The 13,326-nt window shown below is 41.8% G+C and overlaps 1 protein-coding gene across 1 annotated transcript in view; it reads right to left on the bottom strand.

Annotated features, from left to right (window-relative positions):
* LOC146635410 (alpha-tectorin-like) overlaps window positions 1–13,155 on the bottom strand; it is a 35,706-nt gene extending 22,551 nt beyond the window's left edge. Inside the window, exons 1-5 of the mRNA XM_085346993.1 lie at window positions 13,107–13,155; window positions 7,554–7,789; window positions 7,182–7,332; window positions 6,967–7,054; window positions 6,798–6,860 (exon numbers count right to left, since the gene is read on the bottom strand). Of these exons, the coding sequence (XP_085203119.1) occupies window positions 6,798–6,860; window positions 6,967–7,054; window positions 7,182–7,332; window positions 7,554–7,789; window positions 13,107–13,155 (587 nt within the window). The remainder of the gene's footprint in view (window positions 1–6,797; window positions 6,861–6,966; window positions 7,055–7,181; window positions 7,333–7,553; window positions 7,790–13,106) is intronic.
* Window positions 13,156–13,326: the final 171 nt, after the last annotated feature.

Raw genomic sequence — 13,326 nt, 5'->3', positions numbered from 1 at the left:
CCTAAAAATGTCACTGCTGTGTAGTTTTTTGTTTTCATTTATGTTGAAAGTGATAGCAGAGCTGTACGTTTTAATTTTTTCAGAAATCTTTCAGTCAGAACATGCTATATCATGTTTAGGTGGAAGGTAGCGAGCTAACTTCCTGCTAATTTCAAACTCGGTTAAATTTACTAAATTTGTTTTTTATGAATGCCTGGATGTTAAACTTCATTGTTACACCTGGTAAAGCAGCAACACTGATCTTTTTATTAAAGATGAAAGAATTTAGACAGTTTTTAACTCTCAGTGATGCCACCGTGATCGTTTGTCTTTGGGATCTGAAGCAGACAGAGTTTTGGACCCATATTACTCCGCGAGGTTCCTGACTATGGCAGCCATAATGCTTCGACAATTGACAATTAATTGGTGTGGCTTCGTAGCGTATCAGAGTCATAGTAAAACATTTTTGACAGATTAGTAAGTACCACCACAATTCACACATAAGCCGTACTGGATTATAAGGTGCACTGTCAATTTTTGTGAAAATTAAAAGATTTTAAGTGTGCCTTATAGTGCACATTTAGTTACATTTAGTATAATAATAATAATAATAATAATACATTTTATTTGAAAGTGCCTTTCAGAACCAGTGGCGGAGCGGGGGGTGGCTTACTGGGCTTAAGCCCGGGTTGTTTTGTCAGAAGCCCGGGGTCTTTTGGAGTGTAATTTTTTCATAGTTAGATGCCTGGCTGACAACTGTATAAAACAAAAAACTACACACAATATTCGAAGCACATAGTGCACACTGTGGGAATTTACAACTGTGCGTAAATCCCCCCTAATATTGGTATGATCCGAGCTCAGACACTAAGTGGGCGGGGCAGCTGCTGCCTGCGAGTGCGCTGTTGGAGAAACGGAGCCAGGCAGACAGAGGAGAACTGAAGCTCGACCAGGTACCAAAGAAAATCATTCGTACTGTACAAATAATGTAAATATGACGGTGTATCACGAAAGATTGATATCAAACTGATCGCTTGACCCATGTTACGTTACTTGCTCTTCAAGTGAATCAACAAATGGCGAAATGAAAAGCCGAACAACAACAATGCTGTTTCTTTAGAGAGTCTTAGCTTACATGTGTGTTTATTTCATATTTTCAGTTGTTTCCCTCCACGGCTAAATAAATCGGTTTCAGTAATGCACTGATATACAAGAATGGACATAAGGGGCTTCTTTCAAAGAAAAAACTCTGGTAGTATTTTATATATTATGGTTTGTATGTTGTTCAGCATATTTCTATGCAAAACAAGAGGAATTTCAATACACAGCAGTATATTCACAGTTTAAACCAGATATTTACACTTTAGGGAAAACACAAGAACATTTTTTTACTGTAGAACATCAATTTAGAGTAAACTTGTTCTGTTTTGGATAAATAAATATTGAAATATCTTTTGAATTAGTTAAAGAGAGAAAGAGCTGTCTATTTTTTATCACTTTCATCAAATTTAGGAGTACATGTACACTAAGTGTATTGTTAATTAATAAGAAAACTCCAGACGATTCCATTCTGAGCTGAAGAAGCTTCTGATAGGTTAGTAGAGTCCATGTGAGTAAATTGGTGGCACACCTGTGGATGCATATAAGGCAAAACACAAAGCCTGTTTCTTTGAAATAGGAAAATCAAGAGATGTCAACCAAAACACCAGAAAAAGAATCGTGGAGCTCCATAAGTGTGGCTCAATTTTGAATACAATTTGGTGCCATTTACAGTTAAGAAATACAGACAATTTCTCTCGTTACTCTTAAAGTTAACAAACATGTTTTTTATATTTATCAATCTAAAAAAAGAAACATTTAGTCTGATTTGATGTTACAATTAAAAAAGTGTTTGTGTTGTGATCTGAAGAGTGTGTAAATACTGTATTTTGATGATTTGATGATTGTCACCCCCCCAAAATGAAAAAAATAAATAAAAATCCCACATGCATACTACCCTTTAGGGCTAAGCCCCGGGTGTTTCAAATGTCTGGCTCCGCCTCTGTTCAGAACACTCATGGACACTGTACATGGTGGAATAATAAAAGCAACATAAAAGGAAGCAGTTTACACGATCATTAAAGCGTAAGACATAAAACAAATTTAAAATAGCAGAGTGGAGAGGTTATGTGGGATAAGCTACAGTGGGGCAAAAAAGTATTTAGTCAGCCACCGATTGTGCAAGTTCCCCCACCTAAAATGATGACAGAGGTCAGTAATTTGCACCAGAGGTACACTTCAACTGTGAGAGACAGAATGTGAAAAAAAAATCCATGAATCCACATGGTAGGATTTGTAAAGAATTTATTCGTAAATCAGAGTGGAAAATAAGTATTTGGTCAATAACAAAAATACAACTCAATACTTTGTAACATAACCTTTGTTGGCAATAACAGAGGTCAAACGTTTACTATAGATCTTTACCAGGTTTGCACACACTGTAGCTGGTATTTTGGCCCATTCCTCCATGCAGATCTTCTCGAGAGCAGTGATGTTTTGGGGCTGTCGCCGAGCAACACGGACTTTCAACTCCCGCCACAGATTTTCTATGGGGTTGAGGTCTGGAGACTGGCTAGGCCACTCCAGGACTTTCAAATGCTTCTTACGGAGCCACTCCTTTGTTGCCCGGGCGGTGTGTTTTGGATCATTGTCATGTTGGGAGACCCAGCCTCGTTTCATCTTCAAAGTTCTCACTGATGGAAGGAGGTTTTGGCTCAAAATCTCACGATACATGGCCCCATTCATTCTGTCCTTAACACGGATCAGTCGACCTGTCCCCTTGGCAGAAAAACAGCCCCATAGCATGATGTTTCCACCCCCATGCTTCACAGTAGGTATGGTGTTCTTGGGATGCAACTCAGTATTCTTCTTCCTCCAAACACGACGAGTTGAGTTTATACCAAAAAGTTCTACTTTGGTTTCATCTGACCACATGACATTCTCCCAATCCTCTGCTGTATCATCCATGTGCTCTCTGGCAAACTTCAGACGGGCCTGGACATGCACTGGCTTCAGCAGCGGAACACGTCTGGCACTGCGGGATTTGATTCCCTGCCGTTGTAGTGTGTTACTGATGGTGACCTTTGTTACTTTGGTCCCAGCTCTCTGCAGGTCATTCACCAGGTCCCCCCGTGTGGTTCTGGGATCTTTGCTCACCGTTCTCATGATCATTTTGACCCCACGGGATGAGATCTTGCGTGGAGCCCCAGATCGAGGGAGATTATCAGTGGTCTTGTATGTCTTCCATTTTCTGATGATTGCTCCCACAGTTGATTTTTTCACACCAAGCTGCTTGCCTATTGTAGATTCACTCTTCCCAGTCTGGTGCAGGTCTACAATACTTTTCCTGGTGTCCTTCGAAAGCTCTTTGGTCTTGGCCATGGCGGAGTTTGGAGTCTGACTGTTTGAGGCTGTGGACAGGTGTCTTTTATACAGATGATGAGTTCAAACAGGTGCCATTCATACAGGTAACGAGTGGGGGACAGAAAAGCGTCTTACAGAAGACGTTACAGGTCTGTGAGAGCCAGAGATTTTCCTTGTTTGAGGTGACCAAATACTTATTTTCCACCCTGATTTACGAATAAATTCTTTACAAATCCTACCATGTGGATTCATGGATTTTTTTTTCACGTTCTGTCTTTCACAGTTGAAGTGTACCTCTGGTGCAAATTACTGACCTCTGTCATCATTTTAAGTGGGGGAACTTGCACAATCGGTGGCTGACTAAATACTTTTTTGCCCCACTGTATTTTGAAAAAGTGAGTTTTGAGTTGGGACTTAAAGAGAGAGAAGGAAGAGATATTTCTTAAATCAGGAGGTAGGGAACTCCAGAGTCGAGGAGCAGAGCAGCTGAAAGCCCTGCTCCCCATGGTGGCAAGACGGGGGGAGGGGACAGAGAGTGAAAGGGAAGAAGAGGATATAAGACACCGAGATGGGGCGGTGATCTGAACCAGATCAGAGAGATATGGAGGAGAGAGATGATGAATAGCCTTAAATGTGTACAAGAGTATTTTGAAATTGATGCGATATTTGACCAGGAGCCAAGGAAGCTGCTGCAGGACAGGAGTGATGTGGTGGATAGAAGGGGTCCTGGTGATAATACGGGCAGCAGAGTTCTGGATGCGTTGGAGCTTGTGGATGAATTTTTGAGTAAGACCAAAAAGAAGTGACAGGTATGATTAAAAACCAGGCTAGTGGAGTATGGGAGAGACCAATGGAGGCTAGCCTACTGAGAAGAATGGAGTGAGAAATAGTGTCGAAAGCAGCACTCAGATCGAGGAGAATAAGAATGGAAAGTAAACCGGAGTCAGCTGCCATAAGAAGATCATTGGTTATTTTTATAAGTGCTGATTCAGTGCTATGGGAGGGGCGAAAACCAGACTGGAACTGTTCATAAAGATTATTATTAGTTAAATGCAGTGTTGGGTAAGTTACTTTAAATTAGTAACTTAGTTACATTACTAGTTACTTTTATCAAAAAAACTCAGTTACTTCAAGTTACTCGTTACTTTCAAAGTAACTAGTTACTAGGGAAAGTAACTTTGGTTTTACTTAGAATTCTCTTGTTAATGTGTTGCTTCCGTAACTGGATACCCAGCCAGACTGCCAGTCTTCTAGCTTGCTTACTTGCCACAGGTGCACTGTGCCACCTACCAATAGAAAGAAAAAAGTAATGTGTATATTTCCACGAGAGAAATCCCACAACTGGACCGTCGTTGACCGCAGCCATGATTCTAGCCTATCTCACAGCGTCATGTGAGCTTTTTACATCCAACACAAAAACTGCAGTCGTGGTGCTTTTGATTGTACTCAGAACTCAGAAATTCTGCCTTCCGAATAGGAAGATGTAGGTAACACCAGACTGCAGATGAGCTGCTTACAGGGCTGGACTGGGACAAAAAATCGGCCTGGGTGTTTTGACTAGAGACCAGCCCACCATTATAGGAAAAATCATAAAGCCTTTGAATGAAAACAAACGCTGTTGTGACAGTGATGTACACTGTTCTGATAGCATATATGCATCAATCTATCAATCGTTTGTTGTAAGATTCAGATAATTAGTTTTTTTTAATGCTAGATATTTTAAATGAGAATAAGAAAGAAATACTAGCTGCAGTGTAAAGACACAGAATAACTCCAGCTTTGTGCCTTTTTCATTGTAGCTAAAGTCCGGGACAAACTGTGTTCCTTTTCACCTCAATACGAAAAGCGTAATATTTTCTCTGAATACAGATGATTCCTTTTTTTACGGGATGGTTGGCAACTCTAATAATTAACCTTATGAACAAAAAGTTCAACATCAGTAACATAGCACCACCCAGCTGTATAGAAACTCCGTCATGCTAGCTAGCACGCAGTACGAAAAAGTCAGCATAACGAAAGTAAACTCCACCTAAACTTGGTTTATATCTGACCCAGATGGACTGCAGGTCATAACTTCTTACCTGAAGTTCAGTTCACCTGACACTCGGACCGGCGGCCGCCTCGGGTCTCTGCTCCTCCTGCATCCCCTTTCCTTCATCCACCTGCTGCCCTCCACCACTTGCTAATGTTACTGAATCTGTGGAAGCTCCGCGATAGCCACCACACGAAGTAATGATTAACGATCTAAATCCCAGTAACGATTAACGCGTTCCTCATTTTGGCATAATAACTAGTTACCGTGCTCGTTACCACAATAATAACGTAGTTACTGTAACGCGTTACTTAATAACGCGTTAGTCCCATCCATCCATCCATCCATTTGCTTCCGCTTATCCTTTTCAGGGTCGCGGGGGGCGCTGGAGCCTATCCCAGCTGTCATAGGGCAAAAGGCGGGGTACACCCTGGACCGAGCTAAGATCCTGTGGGACTTCCAGATACAGACGGACAAAATGGTGGTGGCTAACCAACCGGACATAGTGGTGGTAGACAAACAGAAGAAGATGGCCGTAGTGATCGATGTAGCGGTTCCGAATGACAGCAACATCAGGAAGAAGGAACCCGAGAAGCTGGAGAAATACCAAGGGCTCAGAGAAGAGCTCGAGAGGATGTGGAGGGTGAAGGTAACAGTGGTCCCCGTGGTAATCGGAGCACTAGATGCGGTGACTCCCAAGCTAGGCGAGTGGCTCCAGCAGATCCCGGGAATAACATCGGAGATCTCTGTCCAGAAGAGCGCAGTCCTGGGAACAGCTAAGATACTGCGCAGGACCCTCAAGCTCCCAGGCCTGTGGTAGAGGACCCGAGCTTGAAGGATAAACCGACCGCAGGGGCGTGCTGGGTGTTTTTATTTTTATATATATATATATATATATATATACCCCTGTGTGTCATTTCCTCTTTAGGTCAGTTACGATTGTTTGGTTTGTTAAGATTGCAGTTCTCTGCCAGAGTTCAGTTTTGTTTCTTTGACCTCTTTTATGACTTCAACATTTATTACTTTTGTAATTAAAATTGTGGGGGTTAAATGAAAACCCTACCTTTCTAATAAACCTTTGACTCCTGCTTTTTTAACTCGGTCCATCACAATGTTATTTTATTTTTTATAGTATGTAATTATGTTTCATCTTATCCTATTGTGTTTTTCTTAATTTTTACTGCTCTTAACTTGTGCTTTCTGCCATGACCAAAAATATTTCCCACTAAAACGTTTATTTTATCTTAACTTACAGCTGATTTGATGTTTTGTTCTGGTTCTCTTATGTTTTTATACATGACTTTGTTCAGCTGTTATGTTGTTTTAAAGTGAATTAGAAATAAAGTGGTAAGATGTTTCCTGCTGTGTGGATCAGTCTGCTCACCGTTCAGTCACACTGGTGCAGTCGATCGTGCTGTCAGCAGTCTCACTGTACTGCATCTCACAGCTAGGGGGCGACAAACAACAAAGTTCAGGCTCATTCATACAAACAGAATATCTGCAACATCAGCAGCAGCAGTCAGAGGGACTCTGAGCTTGTGATGAGGTCTTACCTGGTGGAGCTGTACTCAGAGAGCCTCAGGTCACTCAGAGAGCTGCTGGAGTTTCCACACAGACCCTCCACAGATGAACCAGCAGGTCCTGCAGAGGATCAGGACAGAATGAGTCAGATCAGCATCAATATTCAAACTGGAGGAACACAGCAGCTCAATAAATAACAGCACAGTTTACAGTTTATGTTACATGAGTTAAACTTTATTTTCTGTACTTTCTAAGAGGATCTGTGCGGTGTCGCCATCAAAGAAGACAGAGATGTTGAGGTTGGTGAGTTCGGCAGTGACTCCAGTTTGGTCCTTAGAGAGCTGCACACCATGAACCAGCTGAGGTGAGCTGCTGAGGGTCAGTGTGGAGTCGTCCAGCTGCATCACAGCAGAGACAAAGTGGAGGAAACACTGAGTGAAACATGTCAAACACACAAACAGGCTGATTTCACAGCAACAACCACTGAGTTTAGCAGCTCTGAAAGAACTGCTTCTAACAGCCCTGAGAAGAACGATGAGAGGAGACACAGCAGAGGATGAGGGAGGACTTTGGATCAGACTCCACTCTGACACATGAACTGTGGCTGTAGGTCGCTTACCTGAACTCTCCCACCTTGTTCCAGGTGAATGTCATGCCCGTCCACACGCAGCGTCACACTGTCCAAAAAGCTCACATCTTTACGACGTCTGTCCCTGAAGTTCCCCAGAACAAGGAAGTCTGGGAGTGATGGAGTCGAGAACAGAGAGTACGCACAGCGATCCTGGATGGAGTTAATCTGGCCGTGGACGTCAATGATAGTGGGGCCGGTCACAGTGCAGGTGGAGGCCGACACGCAGCTGATAAAGGCAGAAAATTCAACATTATTCAGTTTTGTTTTGTTTTTATAGCCTTAAATCACAACAACAGTCACTTAGACATAAAGATCCTATGACCTTAGAATGAAAACTATCATGTCACGTCCTTTTTGCAACAACCTTGTCCACAGTTTGAAGGATATATGCTATCTTAACAGGAGGAAACCTGTTAGTCAATCAAGCAGGGATCTAAAGTGCGACCAATTTGGTCACATATGCGCATATGTGGAGGTCTCGGTGCGACCAGCCATTCAGTCCAAAAAAAAAAAGTCTCCGCAACTCTGAAAGTCTCTGTGTGGTCAACAACAGATACACATTATGTCCATATCGTGTTCTAAACCAATCACAGATAGTCAGGGGCGGGACCTCTTTGATTGGCCGTGTTCCAGATATTTCTGTCTCCCTACGTGTGTGTACGTTTGAAAGTGCAGGCAGATAGACAGAGGCGAGTAGTAGTGCTGGGTTTCAATAACTTTCTAATTAAAATGGATTTTAGCTTGAATAAGGTGATATTTATTCATTAAATCCTGAATCAATTTTTAAATATCAATTATTTTGCCAGAAACTCACAAAACTATTTCAACAACCACCAAGCAGCTAAAACAGCAAATGAGAGCAGGTAAACAGATTCTACACAACGACATAAACAAAGAGAGCGGACCCGACGGATCAGGATCTGTGAGTTGTTGGCTTTCTCTCCCGACAGCATGAACATGGAGACGCTGTCGGGGCTGAAACAGCTCACAGATTCTGAGCTGCAGGTTTTTTTTACTCTCCAACCAAAATTCACTGAGCCAGCAGCAAAAGGAGCTCCAAACTGCTGTTCCCGTTTGATAACATCCTCATTAATTAACTCTTACCTTTGCAAGATAAAATCACACTTCCAGCACAGCTCTCTCTCTCTCCCATTCATTTGCTTATTTCACACTATTGTGTACAAGCACTGACAGCAGCTGTTTCTTTTTCAAAAATGACAAGAAAGGCTTATTTCTGCTGTTTAATACTGAAGAAAGTTTTAAAATGATGCCACATTGCAAAATGCTTAGCAGTGTTTTTAATAAAACCTCTGTAACATTCACTTCAGCAGCATCAGGTAATTTTATATGTTGAGTCATGTTTTTCTTCAGTTTTCAATCTACTGCAGAATGTTTTTAAGGTTATCTGCTATAAAAATCCAGGCCAGGAAAATCTCCTTCATGTTTTTCTGTGTTTCATCCTCAGTTACTTTGACACAAAGGCATCTGCTGTGATGTTCACACCTCTGATGAAGCCTCACAAGTGTCAGCACTGATAAATGATCAGAATTATAATATTTCTGACTGTCTGAGGCAAAATTGAATTGAATCAAATAGGGAATCGAAGCAAATCTGAACATTGTGAATTGGAATCAGATCGATTATTGAAACCAGTGACGTCTCATTCTCAAACATGTAGAGAATGAGAAGTGTTATTTTTGTGGTTTATATTTAGCCTGAGTGAGCAGCTTAGGCCTGACAGAAGTGGATGCAGCTGTGGGCATTAAGAAAGATGAAAAGGACGATTAATAACTTTTTGGTTGAGTTAAGGCCTGATCCATCTGAAATGTATAACCAGTGCTCTGACTCGCAGCCATCAACCTCTCAGGTTATGTCTAACACTGGTCCTGCAGGACCAGTCCTATCTCCCTGTCCTATCCCCCAGTCATGTCTGTCCCGTTTGTAGCAACTGAAAATAAAATAAATTCATAATTATAATAAAGGTCAATCAAATGGACCAATATGGCAAGGCCATGATGATCCACTTGGTAAAATAAATCCGCTTGGCATCTTTCTTGGCCTTAAGACAACAATTCTGATGGCTAAAGATCCAAACGGGACAAAAAAAAAAAAAAAAAAAGGAAAAAAAAAAGGGAATAGGGAGGCAGCTGAGGATGGGGAGGGAAGAAAGGGAGGTGACAAGGTGACAAGCTCCCCCGCTGACCCCAGTAGGCACCCCCACACTCTGGAACCCACCAGGGCAAGGGGGCCCAGGCCCATCCGGACCGGGGCCCGCAGCAGCAGCACCGCCCAGCCCCACAGAGTCCGGGGCAGCCCACCCGACTCCACCCCAGAGAAAACTGCACCCACCCCATCATCCAATCATCTCCCAAACTACACAAGACAATAGATACCCAGGCTGAGTTCATTCTCCACCTCTCCTATATCTCTCCCCCACCTGCAGAGTGAGCTCCTGTAGTGAGGAGACCACCTGCAAAGATATAACAACCTCCCCACCAGTTAGAGAGCCCCCTAGTTGGGCTGATGCACCAGAGGTCCCCTGCACTGGGGCTGAGCCCCCCTGCACCCACCCGCCCACTGCTCCGGCGACACAACCAGGACCCAAGCCCCCAAGGCCTACAATATTGCTAAAGAAACCTGCTCTCTCTTTCTAGTCCCTGTCAGGACTCTTGCTGCAGCATTTTGGATTAGCTGAAGGCTTTTCAGGGAGGTTTTAGGACATCCTGATAATAATGAATTACAGTCGTCCAGCCTGGAAGTAATAAATGCATGAACTAGTTTTTCAGCGTCACTCTGAGACAGGATATTTCTAATTTTAGAGATGTTGCGCAAATGGAAGAAAATACATGCTTACATATTTGTTTAATATGTAAGGACATATCCTGGTCATCAAAAAAAAAAAAAATCCAACCATGAACATCTTAATGAGCTGCTGTTGGGAGCTGCAGCCACCAGTGGGAGCTCTCATGTTTCAAGACATCTCAGAGAAAAACCTGATGGTGGCGCTACAGGAAACACCAGCCAGACAAACAGAAGGGGTTTAATTGATATGTGATTCATCAAATAATCCAGCTGTGAATCAGCAGCTGTGTGTGAAGTTTGAGCATTTTATCAAACTCACTGTTCACTGAGAAGAAGAAGAAGAAGAAGACGCTCTTTGCTCTGATCAAAATGAGTTCAATCACTGCTGATGTAATACTAACACTTCCTGCTTTCTTTTAAATACAAAGAAGACATATTTACATGTTGTTGCCTTGACAATGCTCCAGTGGACCACAGCTGGAGATGTTGAGGACTGCAGTCTCATGACAGGTGAGACTGAAGCAGGTTTCTGGATCAGAGCTGATCACTGTACCAGGTCGATACATCTGACCTGAGGATTGAAGGAATTCAAACACTCACAGATCACTGACTCGTTTAACAACTGTGAGCACAAACATCACCGTAACATTCAAATAGTTACATTTTACAGAATCCCAAAGTTGAGTTTGGAGCTTTAGATTCACTTACCTGAGTGTCTGCATCCACTGATGCTGAAGTAATAACTTGCATATGCAGTAAGAGTCACTGTATCGACTGTGGTTCCACCGACCTGAAGCTCAAACACCTGGACAGAAACAAACACAATCAATGTTACGACTACAAAGCAGAGACAACGATGTTTGTGTTAGAAAGTATTTAATGTAGTATTTAAACATTAACAGACGTGTAAAGTTGTTTATAAACACTCAGAGACTCACCGTTGGATCAGAGTTGTAATTAGACAAGTACAGATATCGTTGTGTCCCATACATTTGATGATACAAATACATCTGTAACGAGCAAACAGAAAAGTTTCAGACACTGTCAGGAAGTTTCCTCTAAAAGCTTTTACAAAAGTTTTTGATGTGATAAAACCTCAAATTTTATTTTTGGTTTGCAGTGTTTATACAATTAATTTGTGGTGAAACAGTGAAAAGTGACAGATTTAACTGTGTGATACAGAAAAACACTCACATTATTGAAATATATATAGAAGTGGCAATAATCATAATCATTATAATAATAATGATATGAATATGTCTGAAAGTAAAAACTCTCTGCGCCCCGTGAACGCTCCACAACACAGTCGCCTCCAGTTTCAGGACTGAAAAAGCCGTTGAAACAGACGGTAACATTTCCAGATGTTATGTTCACCTGTGGAAAATCAGAGACACAACGAGTCAAACATCAACATCTTTTGTGCTTTGAGTCATTTACAGCTGAACTGTTGGTGTCAGAGCTGCTCAGGTTTCAGTCAGAGCTCTCGCTCTGCTTCAGGAAGCTGCATCAGGTTCACATACTCAGCATCACTGCAGAGGACATTAATGAGACTCTGAGCTTAAAGCCAGCTGCCCTCTGAGGGCCTGAACCCGTGAACAGAGAGTGTGTGACCTTCATTAACTGCTGATGTTCACTCAGTCTGCAAACATGATCTCTGCCACAGGTGGAGACTAAACAGCCACAGTGATGGAAACACAAAGATCTGCTAAAACATCAGGCTTCATCCTACTCACATAGAGCTGCTCGTACTGCTGTCCATAATACGTGATGGGACATGAGCTGATGTTCAGCACTGAAGACTCAGTGAATGTCTGCTGATACGACGTCTGAGCACCTGAAGACACAGAGACACATGAGAGCTGTGAGCTACAGTCTGTTAGCTGGTCGGACAAACAGGGAGAGCTGCAGGCTGAAAAACTGCCTTCATGAAGGGATTAAACAGCGTTTATTCACCAATCAGTGTAAAGCTTTACTATGACATCATCAGTTAGTTGTCCTTGGAAACAAACATAACAGGAAACACCAGTGTGATAGACTTCTGGATACTGAAGGTAATAAAACTGCAAAGATGAGAAGTTCAATTGAAAAGAAAATTTTTCTTTTTGTTTTGCTTTATTGTTAAACAATAATTAAAAAACAAAAGATAAAACTTTGCTGATGATGTCAGATTATTTGTACTTAAAGCTTTCTTCATCGTCACTCTCATGTTTTGTTGTGTTCTGTTGATCTTATGTGCTGCACAATAATGTTTAATATTTAGTATTTACTGTCATATTCCCATATATCATTGTGATGTTGTTTATTCTATTACTCTTGTTCTCTTCTGCTTGCTTTCTTTTTTCTTTCTCAGCAGGTGATCCAGGTGATTGATATATGCATTTTTTTTTCTCTGCCCATTCTGTTGGTTTTTGTCTTTTGCCCTTCTCCCCCGTCCCTCTTCTCAGCTGTTTCTCTTTCCCTCTTTCTTTCTCCCCTTCTTTCCTCCAGTCAAGTCTGTCCCGTATTCAGCAAGTGAAAATAAAATAAACAATAAAAGGTGAATCAAATGGACCATTACGGCAAGGCTGGGATGGTCAATTTGGTAAAGTAAATCCGTTGGGCATCTTTCTTTGCCTTTAGACAACAATTCTGATGCAAAAGAGCCAAACGGGACAGGCCAAAAAGAAAGAAAAAAAAGAAAAAAAGTCACTCTCATGTTTTTGCAGTTGAGTATTGTGAGGACAAAATGGTGTGTGTGTTTACCTGTCAGTGCAATGAGAGCACACAGGCAGAGCAGAGGGCGGAGCATGTTGGAGAGGGCCAATCAGCTGACAGATCCCTGAAACACAAACACATTTTGAGAAAACTGCATGAAATTCTAACATTTATAGTCAGTTTATTTATACTTTAAACTTTTCTGTAAAGTTTAACTTCACAAATATAAAGTTTTGACTTCACCATCCAGAGAATAAAATGTGAT

This window comes from Diplotaxodon limnothrissa, linkage group LG3, assembly GCF_057381915.1.
Source record: "Diplotaxodon limnothrissa isolate DT_005_m linkage group LG3, D_limnothrissa_male_GT1.1, whole genome shotgun sequence".
Lineage (NCBI taxonomy): Eukaryota > Metazoa > Chordata > Actinopteri > Cichliformes > Cichlidae > Diplotaxodon > Diplotaxodon limnothrissa.
Note: the sequence above shows the minus strand (reverse complement) of the source record. Positions and strands in the feature narration are given on the sequence as shown.